Genomic DNA, 16,332 nt, shown 5'->3' with positions numbered 1-16,332 from the left:
TTGACAACCAAACACAATTCAATATCACTAAATGTCATTACTTTTTTAATCAACCAAAGCTTGAAACCCTAGGCTATTGTTTTGTCTATTATTAGTTGAATTCTGGGTTGAATTGAAACAATAGCTGTTGATTGTTGAAGGCCTAAATATAATCATGTTATATGAGTGATGAAGTATGGTCACATATAATTTGCTCTGTTAAACCTACCCTTTGGAATGGCTTTGATAGCAACAGTGAATATATCTCATTTTTAATTGGAGATCTCTCAACAATCATTCTCACGACAGCACATTGGTGATAGTCAGTGACAAATATTATAGCTAAGCTTGGCTTGCTTAAAACCCTGGATGGGAGACCAAAGGGTAGCTGTAGGTAGATCAATTCTCCAGTAGGAGGTGCTGCCCAGCCCATTGCTTTTTGTCTGATTGTGGATTTAATGTTGACGATCGGACGTTGTTTTAAAGGTACAAATTCACATATTTTAAGGTTTGTCTATGTTAAAATGTTGTTACCATGATGACATAATCCCGTGGTTGAAAATTCACCCTCAAAACAACAGTTTAAATGTATTACTTTTTTTCAAATCCAATGTATTTTCCACGTAGATTCCACGTCACAATACGTTGACTAAAATTAAGTTGGAACAACGTTGATTCAACCACTTTGTGCTCAGTGGGATTCTCTAGTGTAAGAACCTCAGGGGTGATCTGCAGGTGTTTTGTAACTTCTCTCTAATGCTCCCTTCATTAGTATGCTGCTCCGCTCTCATTCCCCCTGCTATCTGCTGGCGGTGAGCAGCCCCACGATCTAACCTGGACAAATAACAATGCTATTATATTGCATTGTTAGCTGACATCAATGAGACAGCTACATTACTTGACCTTAAAGAGATCGTCTTCATGGTAAGTCTCAGTATTAGAATGTTGGCACTGAATCGATTTTCCGGTCTGGGGGCCATTATGAAAACTGCAAACATAAGAGTATATCAACGATCAGTTACTGTGTTGTATGATTTACATGATCTGTGTAGCATTGCTGGGGATAGCTGTCAGGAGGTAAATGATGACAGAGGGGAGGTGTGCTAAATATTGACTTGAATGGACTGAAGAGGCAGAGGGAGGATACAGTGTCAATACAGTATTGACTGCTTTTGGTGCCCAAACCTAAACCCCCTATCACACGTCTGTTAATGTAGGTGGTTTGGTATGGTTTTGCAGTGTTCCATAGACTCATACAAAACAACAATGATAAAGAAATATATTGGGTTTGAATTACCTTTGTGCTATTTCGACAGCTCTTTGCATCAATGCTAACTGAAATCTGTGGGTATGCCAGCAAGTCTATGTGAAAACAATAAAACTGCTTTTGCACAGTTATCCTAAAAATGTCAGATAGTAATTGAGTTGAAGGAATGAGGTACCCCGGTCTAGACACAGTTTAACATGGAGTGAAATTGAATCAATTTGTACGAGCATATTCTGCTCAAGAAAAATCAGAAATGGCACCACAACATTTATGGTTTGTGTGGTGTGCTCATGTTGTTTCAAACTCAATTTGTTGTTTCTGGCCTGTCACCGTGGTTACTGATGGCGAATTCTGAGTGGAGGCAGAGAGAGACGATGGCTGGCTGGACTACTGATTAAACCTCTACCACACACAGCTGATGTCCAGTTCTGCGTCTGCTCTGAGTCTCTTAACCTAATATTCATGCAGTCATCTTCTTCTTGGCATCTTGTAATGTTATACAATTCTTTCCTCTTTGCTCTGAATGTCTGAATGTTTTTGAGATGCAACAATTTCATCTTTGACCCCCTCGACAGTGTGCCCCATTTGCTAAAGGTTTACATGCTTGAAGACGCTTTCCTTGTTAAGGGTGCAAATCAATAAACCAAACCAATGGAAAGGGGCACAGATGCTTAGATGTCCTTTCGATGTTACGCCGAGATCTTGTCCCTACCTGACCATTTGACTGCCAGTGACTGTGGACAGGGATGCTCACTGTTATTCAGATCACTGTTTCCTATCGTCCTGTCTCCTTAAATGGGAGTCAGTCATGGCGTGTGCCATGTCCACAGAATGTTTTCACCTGTCAATCATTAGGGAACTCCAGCTAGTCTCCAGTCTCACACTACGTGGGCTATGTTGCATGGTAAACACTATAATTCCCATCCAAGTAGTTGGAAGTACCAGGGAGAGCCATTGGAGTGCACAGGAAGGCTGATGAAAACATCAGTGCTCTGTGAATACAGGGCCAGATCCTTTCCACAGATCAGCGATGCTGGTCTGTTCACCCACCTTTGAGTTATCTCCTCTTTAGTGAGTAAACCGCCTTGGCCAAACGCCCACTTACCCAGAGAGGCTGTTTCTGTTGTTATTGGTGGTACAATAGCTGTCGGTGGTCTCATTGTTTGGAAACAAAGCAGCCCTGTAGTGCTGCTGATAGGGTTAGGGATAGGGATAGGGATAGGGATAGGGATAGGGTTAGGGTTAGGGTGATCATCGAAAGAGGTGGGCGACTGGTTAGGAGGGAGTGCACGTGGAGAGGTGGGGAATGGGGGAGACTGGCACTAGGAGGTGAATGGCTGTGGACCACTGTACGGCTTGGAGGGACAGGAGCTGCTGATGTGAGTGTACTGTACTGTTTGTGGAGAGAGAGAGAGAGAGTGAGAGAGAGAGAGAGAGAGGCTAAGGAAGCAGAGGCGTCATTGGTCATCCATGCGTGATACAGGCTCTTATATAAAACACGCCTCAGCTAGGACTTTTCAGGGATGAGAAAGAAAAAACACTTTCTCTTTCTGTGAACATTACTCATTACGCTGTTATTGTTACCACTGACTCTGGGCCATGGTTTAACACATTTGTTAAGCACCATAGACCGAGACATTAAAAAGAACAAGGGTTAGTGTTTTCAAAAAGTGTATTTCAAAGTGAACACCGTGCTCGGTATATTACAGAGTTAACATTGACAATACAGCACAATGGGTAGTCAGTCACACAACAGAGAAGGGGTGAACCAGGAGCTGTTGGATGGGATATTCAGAGAATAAAGTGCTAGTTGACAGCATCAGCTATTGTAACAGCAGCTGCAATAGCTTTTATACCACCAATAATACCAGAAACAGGGTTACAGTAAGTGCAAATAGGAGATTACTCAGGTGGGTAAACAACGGTGGTGCTCATCTGTAAAAATCGATAGATCAGCTTCTGGAGAGCTACTTACGTGGTCTGCTGGTTTTAATTGTCGTCCGGGCTTTAATTGATTAACCAGATATGTGGGTTGTAATGAACTCTATCACTGTAACTCCCCCACATCACATTCTGATTGACCACTGGAACACCTAGCCTTAGGGAAAGACAAGGACTACTCCGTGGCTCCAGGACCAGGGATGCATTGCAGACCCTTCACTGATCCGCAGCTACTAAATCAAAATCAAATCAAATTGTATTGGTCATATACATGTGGTTAGCAGCTGTTATTGCGAGTGTAGTGAAATGCTTATGCTTCTAGATCTGACAGTGCAGCAGTATCTAACAGGTAGTATCTAACAATTCCACAACAAAACCTAATACACACAATGTAGTAAAGGAATGGGATAAGAATATATAAATATATAGATGAGCAGTGACAGAGCGGCTAAGATGCAATAGATAGTATAGAATAGATAGTGTAGGATACGGTATACAGTATATACATATGAGATGAGTAATGTGAGATATGTAAACATTCTTAAAGTGGCGTTATTGAAGTGACTAGTGTTCCATATATTAAAGTGGCCAATGATATCAAGTCTGTAAGTAGGTAGCAGCCTCTCTGTGCTAGTGATGGCTATTTAACAGTCTGATGGCCATGAGATAGAAGTTGTTTTTCAATCTCTCGGTCCCAGCTTTGATGCATCTGCACTGCCCTCGCCTTCTGGATGGAAGTGGGGTGAACAGGCAGTGGCTTGGGTGGTTATTGTCCTTGATGATCTTTTTGGCCTTCCTGTGACATCGGGTGTTGTAGGTGTCCTGGAGAGCCCTGCGGTTGTGGGCGGTGCAGTTGCCGTAACAGGCGGTGATACAGCCCAACAGGATGCTCTCAATTGTGCACCTGTAAAAGTTAGTGAGGGTTTTCGATGACAAGCCACATTTATTTCAGACTCCTGAGGTTGAAGAGGCGCTGTTGCGCCTTCTTCACCACACTGTCTGTGTGGGTGGACCATTTCAGTTTGTCTGTGATTTGTACACAGAGGAACTTAAAACATTCCATCTTCTCCACTGCTGTCCCATCGTTGTGGATAGGGGGGTGCTCCCTTTGCTGTTTCCTGAAGTCCACAATCATCTCTTTTGTTTTGCTGACATTGAGTGATAGGTTATTTTCCTGACAGCACACTCTGAGAGCCCTCACCTCCTCCCTGTAGGCTGTCTCGTCATTGTTGGTAATCAAGCCTACCACTGTTGTGTCGTCTGCAAACTTGATGATTGAGTTGGAGGCGTGCGTGGCCACACAGTCGTGGGTGAACAGGGAGTACAGGAGGGGCTGAGCACGCACCATTGTGGGGCCCCAGTGTTGAGGATCAGCGGAGTGGAGATGTTGTTTCCTACCTTCACCACCTGGGGGCGTCCCGTCAGGAAGTCCAGGACCCAGTTGCACAGGCCGGGGTGGAGACCCAGGGTCTCAAGCTTATTGATGAGTTTGGAGGGTACTATGGTGTTGAATGCTGAGCTGTAGTCAATGAACAGCATTCTTACATTCCTCTTGTCCAGATGGGATAGGGCAGTGTGATGGCTATTGCATCGTCGGTGGACCTATTGGGGCGGTAAGCAAACTGAAGTGAGTCTAGGATGACAGGTAGGGTAGAGGTGATATGATCCTTGACTAGTCTCTCAAAGCACTTCATGATGACAGAAGTGACTGCTACGGGGCGATAGTCATTTAGTTCAGTTATCTTTGCCTTCTTGGAAATAGGAACAACGGTGGTCATCTTGAAGCATGTGGGGACAGCAGACAGCAGACTGGGATAGGGATTGATTGAATATGTCCGTAAACACACCAGCCAACTGGTCTGCGCATGCTCTGAGGACATGGCTAGGGATGCCGTCTGGGCCGGCAGCCTTGCGAGGGTTAACACATTTAAATGTTTTACTCACGTCGGCCACGGAGAAGGAGAGCCCACAGTCTTTGGTAGCGGGCCGCGTCGGTGGCATTGTATTATCCTCAAAGCGGGCAAAGAAGGTGTTTAGTTTGTCTGGAAGTAAGATGCCGATTTTTGCGACGGGGCTGTTTTTCTGTTCGTAATCCATGTAATACTAATGATCAATATTGTGTTTGAGCTAGTGTTGTCTGTAAGTCACTACACCTCTTCCCATGTGTCTTCCAGAGGTGTCTGTTGAGACGTTAGACGTGAAGTGGATTGATCTCTGGAGCCAGCTGACTCGAATGTCCGGACGCCGGCATGTTACACACCCACATTCTGAGCCTTGCCCACCCCTCCTCCTCCTCCTCCAGCCTCTCCACCTCCCTCTTCCTCCTCTTCCTCCTGGGGCTTACCCACCTCTCTCAGGCTGGCTCAGACCATGCAGCACCCAGCAGCCCGCCCAGCAACTGCTCCGATGGAGACCCCTGCTCTGAGGGCGTGGTCCTGCCCATGTGGAACCCTCAGAACCCGTCGGTGGGTGACAAGGTGGCACGGGCCATCGTCTACTTCGTGGCCCTCATCTACATGTTCCTGGGCATGTCCATCATTGCCGACCGCTTCATGTCTTCTATTGAGGTCATCACCTCTCAGGAGAAAGAGATCACCATCAAGAAGCCCAACGGAGAGACCACCACAGCCACCGTACGCATCTGGAACGAGACCGTATCCAACCTGACCCTGATGGCCCTAGGCTCGTCTGCCCCAGAGATCCTGCTGTCTGTCATCGAGGTGTGTGGCCACTCGTTTGAGGCAGGCTCCCTGGGCCCCAGCACCATTGTGGGCAGCGCAGCATTCAACATGTTCGTCATCATCGCCCTCTGTGTGCACGTGGTGCCAGAGAACGAGACACGCAGGATCAAGCACCTGAGGGTGTTCTTCGTCACGGCAACCTGGAGCATCTTCGCCTACATCTGGCTCTACCTGATCCTGGCTGTCATCTCCCCGGGGGAGGTGGAGGTGTGGGAGGCCGTGCTTACCTTCATGTTCTTCCCCATCTGTGTGGTTCAGGCCTGGGTCGCGGACCGACGCCTGCTCTTCTACAAGTACATCCACAAGCGTTACCGTGTCGACAAGGCCCGCGGCATCATCATCGAGACAGAGGGGGACAGCATGTTCACCAAGATGGATGTGGAGATGGACGGCCAGGGGGGCAACTCCCACCCCCACCCCAAGGATGTGCTGGACAGCATGCTGGAGGGGGTGGAGGAGGGTGGTGGACTGAACTCAGAAGAGGATGAGGCTCGGAGGGACATGGCCCGCACCCTGAAGGAGCTGAAACAGAGGCACCCAGAGAAGGACACAGAGCAGTTGATTGAGATGGCCAACTACCAGGTTCTGGTCCAGCAGCAGAAGAGCAGGGCCTTCTACCGCATCCAGGCCACACGCATGATGATCGGTGCTGGGAACATCCTGAAGAAGCATGCTGCCGACCAGGCCAGGAAGGTGGTGAGCTGCCATGAGGCCAGCGGACAGGAGGAGGACCCTCACACCATCTACCTGCAGTTTGAACCCTCCCACTACCAGTGCTTTGAGAACTGTAGCTCGCTCAAGCTGTCTGTTGGGCGCCATGGTGGCGAAAGCGGCTGCACAGTCAAGGTCAGTGGGGACAAGCTACTCATATTTGTCTTTGTGATTTATTGTACTGTATAATGGAAAGATTATTATGTTGAAAATCACTCAAGCTAAATGTAATAATGGGAAAGGTTTTTAGATGAGATAAGGGTCGAGCCAGGGGGCCATTTTCTCCAGTAATTACTCCTGTCTAGTGAATTAATTGAATCGTCATTGAGTTGATTTTGTTCCTGGGTCACCTCAGGTGGACTACCGGACAGAGGACGGCACGGCCAACGCTGGCTCAGACTATGAATTTGCTGAGGGCACGCTGGTCTTCAAACCTGGTGAGACACTGAAGGAGCTGACCGTGGGGGTTATTGATGACGACATCTTTGAAGAGGACGAGCACTTCTACGTGCACCTCAGCAACCCTCGCATCGTCCACCGTGCCGAGGTGGCCATCCTGGAGCCTAGCACCATCACCACCACCAGCAGTATGAGGAACCTCTCCCCCCACGTATCCCCCAAGGCCGCCCTGGGCAACGCCCACACTGCCACGGTAACCATTTATGACGACGACCACGCAGGCATCTTCACGTTTGAAGTAGAGTCTATGAGGGTGAGCGAGAGCGTGGGCACCATGCAGGTGAAGGTGCACCGGATGTCCGGGGCCAGGGGTAAAGTGGCCATCCCCTACCACACCCTGGAGGGCACCGCCAAGGCTGGGGAGGACTACGAGGAGGTGGCTGGGAAACTGGAGTTCCAGAACGACGAGACCATGTGAGTAACACCACTTCCTGTCGTGTACGCTGCTCTGCTGCTGATGACTTGTGTGTTGCATTACAGTATGATATTATATGGCCCATTGGTATGGTATAGAATATGGGGTATTCCACTCTTGCTGGTTTTCTGTTCTACCTGATCATTAATTGCTCCCACCTGGTGTCCCAGGTCTAAATCAGTCCCTGATTGGAGGGGAACAATGAAAAAATGAGTGAAACTGGCTTCTAGGTCCTGAGTTGAGTTTTGAGGGGTATAGCGTTTTTAGCAGAATTGGAGAGGAAGAGGAGCGAGCCGTAGAGAGGGGATAAACAGCAGGAGATCTAACAGTGGGGCTGCGGTGTGGGGGACAGAGAGCGAGAGGAATGGGTAGTGATGAAAGGGAAGAATACATGTAGCTATATTAGAACACTGTTGTTTCTATGGGAGTTCATTCATTGTAATGGATAGACAATGTATGGCATTTGGGATTTCGCCATTTTCATAGAGAGAAGGCAATATAGTGAAATGAAAGAGAGACCATAAAAATAAACTAAATGAATATTGCTGAAAAGGGTGTAGTCAAATATGTAAATGATGTAAAATAAAGAATAGGGGACTGATTGAAGGAAGAGCAGTGGCTTTAGAAAATGAAAAGGGTTTGTGTGATGGTAATGATTTGAGTGATAATTTAGACTAGAGAAAAATGAGATAGATTTCGAGGTAGAGAGGCAGGTAAGAGGGCGGAAGGAGAGTTAGAGAGGGGATGAGAGTGCAAAGCAGTGTGTTTTAGCATTCATCTCTCACTGTAGGCAGGGTTGGCTGACTGATGAGGAAGAGAGCTCAGAGAGTGGTGTGTGGGCGGGTGCTTCATGGAATGTGTGACGAGAAAAGCGATGGTAATCATGGCTGGAAAAAAGTGCAGTGCGTATACGTGTGTTAGATGGGTGGGTGGAGGGACAGGTGCATGTGTTGTCTATTCTTCTGAGATGTGTGTGTGTGTGTGTGTGTGTGTGTGTGTGTGTGTGTGTGTGTGTGTGTGTGTGTGTGTGAACATTAACGCGCGCACGTGCGTGTGGGTTGGTTGGTTGAGTAGCTGAGTGGGCAGGAGTATATGTTTCTGCATTCGAATGCAGATTTTGTGTAGTACAGTAAGTGAGAATTGACATTATTGTGTGTATGTGTTTGTGTGTGCTAGCACATCTATCTGTCAGTGTTTTCTGCTGACCAGACAGATGAACCCTCTCTTCTAAACAGCGTAACAGACTCTAACGGGCTCTCCCTGGACAGTCACAACTCAAGTGGCCTGGCACTAGCCAGCACGAGTCCAGGGGGCTTTGTGTGTGTGTGTGTGTGTGTGTGTGTGTGTGTGTGTGTGTGTGTGTGTGTGTGTGTGTGTGTGTGTATGTATGTGGGTGTGAGAGAGAGAGAGAGAGAGAGAGAGAGAGAGAGTAGGAAAGGAGGAGGCCAACTTTAACAGGCAAACTAACAAGGAGCCAGGATGAATGAGTTTAAAATTGAAGCATGAAGTATACTGTGCGTTTGCCCTGCAGTTCTGAGCTCCAATCGATGCACTGGGATTTATACAGACAAACCTCCGATCCTAAAAAACAAATACAGAGAGATGTCACATTCCCTAGTTTTGTGGATTAGTGTGTGTCTGCTCTTCTCCTATTGGAGGTTGGAGAGGGAAAACAAGCATAAAACAATCCGATGAAAAAGGAAAGGAAACGGGGAAAGGGGCCAGTTATATAAGCAGAGATCTAACGGCTGGGAGAGAGAGAGACAGATTCTACATGGGGGATCAATATAGCCATATTCCTCACTACTCTGGCTCTACGGCTACACTAACTACTGGATCGATAACCACCTGAGCATTCTGATACACACACGCACACACACGCACACACACGCACACACACACACACACACACACTCACACACACACACACACACACACACACACACACACACACACACACACACACACACACACACACACACACTCACACACACACACACACACACACACACACACACACACACACACACACACACACACACACACACACACCCACACTCTCTCTCTCCACAGTGGCAGGGTCAGGGGTTAGTAGTGCTTTGAATGCAAATGAGTGTGTTTGAAATTCACCAGAGTCAACCAGAAGCTCTGAACTTATGGGCACACTTTGGAGATATTGAAAGAACACCCCGGTTTTGTTCTATTTAAGTAATACAGATCTTTAGGAGAGGTGAAAAGCATAGAGTATTCACAGTAGATGTCAAAGGTTTCTTTCTCTCTTCTCATCTCTCTCTGTTCCTCTGTTCCCTGTCCTTATTTCTTATTCTGTACTGCCTCGTATCTCCCCATGCTTCTCGTCTGGCAGTCATTTGGAATAGCAATTACACTCTGTTACCTAGCTACGTAAATGAGTTAGGACACTCACAGTATGGGGAAAAACACAGATACTGCAGCTATAATGTTTAATACATTCAAATCCTAATCCACATAATCATATTCCCTCATTTTAGCTGGTCTTTTTGATGTGTTAACCAAATCCTCTACCCTGGATTCAGCCAAAAGACTGATACTGTATACACTCTCACACATGAATATACAAATTCAGTACCGCAAGTACACACACTCGTACACACCTTAATGTGTTAAGTGGACGGATGATATTATCTCACCAGAGGGAGGGGATATCTGAAAAGAAACAGGTATTATTCTGCCACCTCCAATAACGATACTTGTATTACTTTTCTTAATGAAGGGAATTACAGATTGACTGGGGAATTCCCCCCCCCCCATGATAGTGACAGCTTTGATTAGTATTTGCAGTCTGTTTGATTTTGTTTTCATCCGTTTGCTCACTCTCACAGCCTAGATCAAACGGCGGCTCAGATCACACGCTGTCTTTTGCCAAAGCACTGAAACCTAATCGCCTCTAATCCCTACGCCATCAGGTGCAGCTGCAGTGATGAGCAACTCAATACTTCTGCCAAAACCAAACGTGTCATTACACTGGAGATGTATCGGATGTCGCAAATCAGGAGAGGTGTCAGATCATTTTGATGGATCCATCTGTTTTATTTTCATTGTATTTACATTGTGAATGTTTTGGGCTTATGGTGAGATGTTAAAAGGGTGTGTCCAATTTCACAGCCTCCTGTGTAAGTAGAGCAGGAAACAAACGCATAACAATAAATATACAGTCTCTGAGTTACCATGGACTATCTGTCAAAAACTTGGTCATGCTCCCAAGTCTCCGTCTCCCTGCACCCCTGTGTCTCTGTGGTTAATGAGGACTGGACCTGGCTAGACTTAGCAGGCAGTGTTGGGTGACCTGCGCCCCCACTTCCTCACCCACTACCCCCCAGCCCTCCAAGGTCCTCTATGACACACCGTAGCAGCTGCTCCATGCCTCACTCAATCACTTCAGCCTTCAGGGCCGTGTGGAGAAATCTGATGTGGGTCTGTAGACTGTACCTCTGCCTCTCTTTGTCCTGCTCTTTTTTTTCTCGCGCATTTATTTGAGGATAACATTTAAATAATGTCTGTGTACAGTACAGTCTGTAGCTTCTCTCTTCTTCCCCCTCCTCAGTGCAGTTCAGTGTTCTCTTATTGGCATGCTCTACTCAGTCATTACACAGAGGGTGTGTGTGGTGTCTCGCTGACTCTTCGGTAAAAGCCTCTTTTTTTTCTCGCTCGCCAAACCACTGCCTGTGTGTGTCCAAGCTTGTGTTCTTTGTGTGTGGACACAAATAGACAGCCAGCCCACATATCGTTAGGAAGATGGAGGAAGAGAGAGAAACAGACTTAATGTGAGAGTACAGGGGAGTGTGGACGGCTGATGCAAACACATGGGCTCCCACTGAGACCTACAATAGAGTACAGCACAGCAGAAACACATTTCTAGATTCAGACCCATTTACCGTGTGTCTGGGTGCTTCCATGCCTTCCGTACGCCACTGAACGTAATATGAAACAACACAGCCAGGTATCACTTAAACAACACACATTTACACACAAAAACTCTGTTACCACACACACCAGTGCAAATATTGCTAGTGCAGCGGTAAGGTGGTGGAAGTGTTCCACCCTGCGACTATGTTTTGCTGCATGAAACTGAACAGCCCCCTGTATACAGCACATTTCGAACCCCACTGCAGTTATTTCTTCCTGGTTTATTTACGTTCCCCCCTGTGGCCGTTAACACTGCGTACACAAACATGTGGCGTGGAAATCAAAACACAACGCTGGATGCTCTGTCGCAGTTCATGGGAGCTTGTAAGTAGGGACTAGGGACTTCATCTCTGTCACAGGATCGTGCTGCCAAAGCTACCGTCACCATGCTACTGTGCCATGGTGATTGCTGCTAATGTACCATGGCTATGCTGCTACCACAATACTATCAGCCGTATCTGCTGTCTGCTGTTAGGACTCATGAACACAATTGCATTTACAGAACTATGTACTGTAGGTCTTTCAACGGTGTGTTGTTGTCACTAAATCAGGGGAAATCACACAGATAATCTTCACTGAGCTTACTCTGTCTCAACATCACTTTCACTGAGCTTACTCTATCTCAACATCACTTTCACTGAGCTTACTCTATCTCAACATCACTTTCACTGAGCTTACTCTATCTCAACATCACTTTCACTGAGCTTACTCTATCTCAACATCACTTTCACTGAGCTTACTCTATCTCAACATAACTTTCACTGAGCTTACTCTCTCAACATCACTTTCACTGAGCTTACTCTAACTCAACATCACTTTCACTGAGCTTACTCTATCTCAACATCACTTTCACTGAGCTTACTCTATCTCAACATCACTTTCACTGAGCTTACTCTAACTCAACATCACTTTCACTGAGCTTACTCTATCTCAACAGATTACATATCTTTCTACCTGTCTCTCTCTATATATATACTTCTGTCTTTATCACCCCCTCAGATTCACTGAGTAGAGCATTTATAGTTTAGCATCAGATGTATGTGATTAGAGAAGTATTTCACTGCGGGAAGAGAGAAGACAGGCTGATGATATATGGAGAGATAGCGCCCTGCGTGCTGGATTAGCCATTAACACTATCACCTTTTGTTTAGCCTTTCTATCTCTTTCTCTCCCTCGCTCGCTACTCGTCTCCCGCTCAGTCTCCCCCAGCCACTCACCCCCACAGTGTAAGTTAAACAATTAGGGACTACAGAGGTGTATGATTCCTATGCCAGGGAAGAGAACTGTGAACATTTGGAAAAATGCATTACATTCATAATCTTATATCATACCTCAGATCTCGCTCTCTCTCTCTCTCTTTCTTCTCTCTTTCTCTTTCTCTTTCACTTTCTCTTTCTCTTTGTCTCTCTCTCTCTCTCTCTCTCTCTCTCTCTCTCTCTCTCTCTCTCTCTCTCTCTCTCTCTCAGTAATTATGAGGAGGCTCTGTTTCAGAGTTGTTCCCCAAAGCCCTCTTCTCATCTCTTCCGTGAGGTGCTTTCTCTCCACCTCAGCAGCTCCTTCTTGCTTGCTTTATCCTTCTGGCTTACTCTATGAAAAATAAAAAAGTATCGATAAAACATGGCTTATGATGTATGACTTTAACATTTTAGAGTGGTTTAGGTGTATATAAATAGTAATTTTTTGGAAGAAAAGCATTTGTATTTACTCCATTCGCGTCAGACAAACCAGACAGACAATGTGGGAGAGAATAGATGGAAAGATGTTTCCAGAGAAAGAAGAGACCGTAGAGAGATGTCATTCATGTTGGCTGTCACGTGTGCGCCCTCTCCGGCCTCTAGGTCACCAGGCTGCTCGTTATGGCGCATGCCTACCACCATCGTTACGCACACCTGCGCGTCATCAGACTCACCTGGACTCCATCACCTCCTTGATTACCTGCCCTATATGTGTCACTCCCTTTGGTTCCTTCCCCAGGTGTCATTGTTTCTGTTTTAATTTCCTGTCTGTGCGTTTTTATTGTTTTGTTTATTAAATGTTTCACTCCCTGAACTTGCTTCCTGACTCAGCACACACATTACAGAATGACGCCTCACCAAAGGGACACACCAGGGGATGTTTTTTATTTGTAGTTTTTTGTGTTGGAGGTGATGTCGGGTCCGGGTGTCCGAACCGGAGCTACCTGGGAGGCCTCTTGCTGAGCTTACTTTAACTCAACATCATTTTTACTGAGCTTACTCTAACTCAACATAACTTTCACTGAGCTTACTTTAACTCAACATCACTTTCACTGAGCTTACTCTATCTCAACATCACTTTCACTGAGCTTACTCTATCTCAACATCACTTTCACTGAGCTTACTCTAACTCAACATCACTTTCACTGAGCTTACTCTAACTCAACAGATGAACAGATCCAGGATCGTCCCTTTGGTTGACGTCCTGCGGCTGGAGCTGAACGCGCCAGGGAGGGAGTACCGTCACGTATGCTCTCTCTCCGGCGCTCTAGGTCACCAGGCTGCTCGTTATGGCGCACACCTGTCACCATCATTACGCACACCTGCGCGTCATCAGATTCACCTGGACTCCATCACCTCCTTGATTACCTGCCCTGTAGACAGTAGAAGTCAGAAGTTTACATACACTTAGGTTGGAGTCATTAAAACTCATTTTTCAACCACTCCACAAATGTCTTCTTACCAAACTATAGTTTTGGCAAGTTGGTTAGGACATCTACTTTGTGCATAACACAAGTCATTTTTCCAACAATTGTTTACAGACAGATTATTTCACTTATAATTCACTGTATCACAATTCCAGTGGGTCAGAAGTTTACATACACTGTTGACTGTGCCTTTAAACAGCTTGGAAAATTCCAGAAAATGATGTCATGGCTCTAGAAGCTTCTGATAGGCTAATTGACATCATCTGAGTCAATTGGAGGTGTACCTGTAGATGTATTTGAAGCCTACTTTCAAACTCAGTGCCTCTTTGCTTGACATCATGGGAAAATCAAAAGAAATCAGCCAAGACCTCCAGAAATCAGCCAAAAGTTGTAGACCTCCACAAGTCGGCTTCATCCTTGGGCGCAATTTCCAAATGCCTGAAGGTACTACGTTCATCTGTACAAACAATAGTACGCAAGTTTAAACACCATGGGACCACACAGCCGTCATACCGCTCAGGAAGGAGACACGTTCTGTCTCCTAGAGACGAACGTACATTGGTGCGAAAAGTGCAAATCAATCCCAGAACAACAGCCAAGGACCTTGTGAAGATGCTGGAGGAAACCGGTACAAAAGTGTCTATATCCACAGTAAAACGAGTCCTATATCAACATAACCTGAAAGGCCGCTCAGCAAGGAAGAAGCCACTGCTCCAAAACCGCCATAAAAAAGCCAGACTACGGTTTGCAACTGCACATGGGGACAAAGATCATACTTTTTGGAGAAATGTCCTCTGGTCTGATGAAACAAAAAATAGAACTGTTTGGCATTAATGACCATCGTTATGTTTGGAGGAAAAAGGGGGAGGCTTGCAAGCTGAAGAACAACATCCCAACCGTGAAGCACGGGGGTGGCAGCATCATGTTGTGGGGGTGCTTTGCTGCAGGAGGGACTGGTGCACTTCACAAAATAGATGGCATCATGAGAAAGGAACATTATGTGGATATATTGAAGCAACATCTCAAGACATCAGTCAGGAAGTTAAAGCTTGGTCGCAAATGGGTCTTCCAAATGGACAATGACCCCAAGCATACTTCCAAAGTTGTGGCAAAATGGCAACCTGTTGAGGATCTTATCCCGATCTTATCCCGGTATTGGGATTCATTGTCATGTGACCATGGCGGGGAATTCAAAACTGCAAGAGTAATCATTTCAAAAAATCAAATAATCAACTATTTTCCTCCATTTGAAAGATATATCTCCTAAATCTAACCACGCTGTCCGATTTTCAGAGGCATTACGGAGAATGCATAAAGTTAGGTTATGTGAGGAGAGTACATTGACAATAGCTGCGTGTAATGTTTAGCCAATTCAAAGAAGGGCATCAACAGACAGAAAACTAGCTAGAATTATGCACTTACCTTTGACAATCTGCATCAGATGACACTCATAGGACATTATGTTATACAATACATGCATTTTTAGTTCCATCAAGTTCATATTTATATCCAAAAACAGCATTTACAGTCGCGGTGAAATTCAGAATTTTTTTCAGCTCTAATGCACCCAGTGAATCCAGCATTACAAATCACGGAATTACTATTCGAAAACATTGGTAAATTATAATATTGTCATTCAAAGAATAATATATTATCATCTCGTAATTGCTACCGAAGGGCCAGATCTCAAAATAACTTTACTGGGAAATCACATTTTGTATAAACTGGGTACTATGCTAACAACAATAAGCTATATGCTAAGCTAAGCTAAGCTATACCGTTAGCATTAGCATCATCTAATATCGATAATAACATTCTAAATATCCCCTTACCTTTGATTATCTCCATCAGAAGGCGCTGCCAGAGATCCCAGGTCCAGAACAAATGTGGTTTCTTTTGACAAAGTTCATAATTTATGTCCAAATAGTTAGCGTTCAGTAGGCTCCCACAAAATGAGGTGGGCAGTGTAAAGTCACGTCGAAAAACTAAAGAAAACCTAGTAAATAATCTATTTACGTTTGTTTAAACATGTCAAACGTTGTTTAGCACTAATCTTTTGTTCCATTTTTAACGTGAAACATCAGTAAACATCAGTAATATTTTCACACAACCTATCAAGTGTCTAGAATAAACGATAATGACAAAGGCACTCTTCTCAGATTCATGCGCAGGCGCAAAAAATGAAGTGATGACGTGTCAACTTGTAAGCTTT

General features: G+C 45.4%; 1 protein-coding gene across 2 annotated transcripts in view; it reads left to right on the top strand.

Annotated features, from left to right (window-relative positions):
* Window positions 1–16,332, top strand: part of slc8a4a (solute carrier family 8 member 4a) — a 50,958-nt gene that overhangs the window by 17,374 nt on the left and 17,252 nt on the right. Inside the window, exons 3-4 of one of the 2 annotated variants that reach the window (XM_029701117.1) lie at window positions 5,362–6,774; window positions 6,995–7,512. The exons of the other annotated variant lie outside the window; for it this stretch is intronic. Coding sequence (XP_029556977.1) covers window positions 5,437–6,774; window positions 6,995–7,512 — 1,856 coding nt within the window. The 5' untranslated portion in view covers window positions 5,362–5,436. The remainder of the gene's footprint in view (window positions 1–5,361; window positions 6,775–6,994; window positions 7,513–16,332) is intronic. 2 annotated transcript variants of the gene reach the window in all.

This window comes from Salmo trutta, chromosome 19 (assembly GCF_901001165.1).
Source record: "Salmo trutta chromosome 19, fSalTru1.1, whole genome shotgun sequence".
NCBI lineage: Eukaryota > Metazoa > Chordata > Actinopteri > Salmoniformes > Salmonidae > Salmo > Salmo trutta.
Note: the sequence above shows the minus strand (reverse complement) of the source record. Positions and strands in the feature narration are given on the sequence as shown.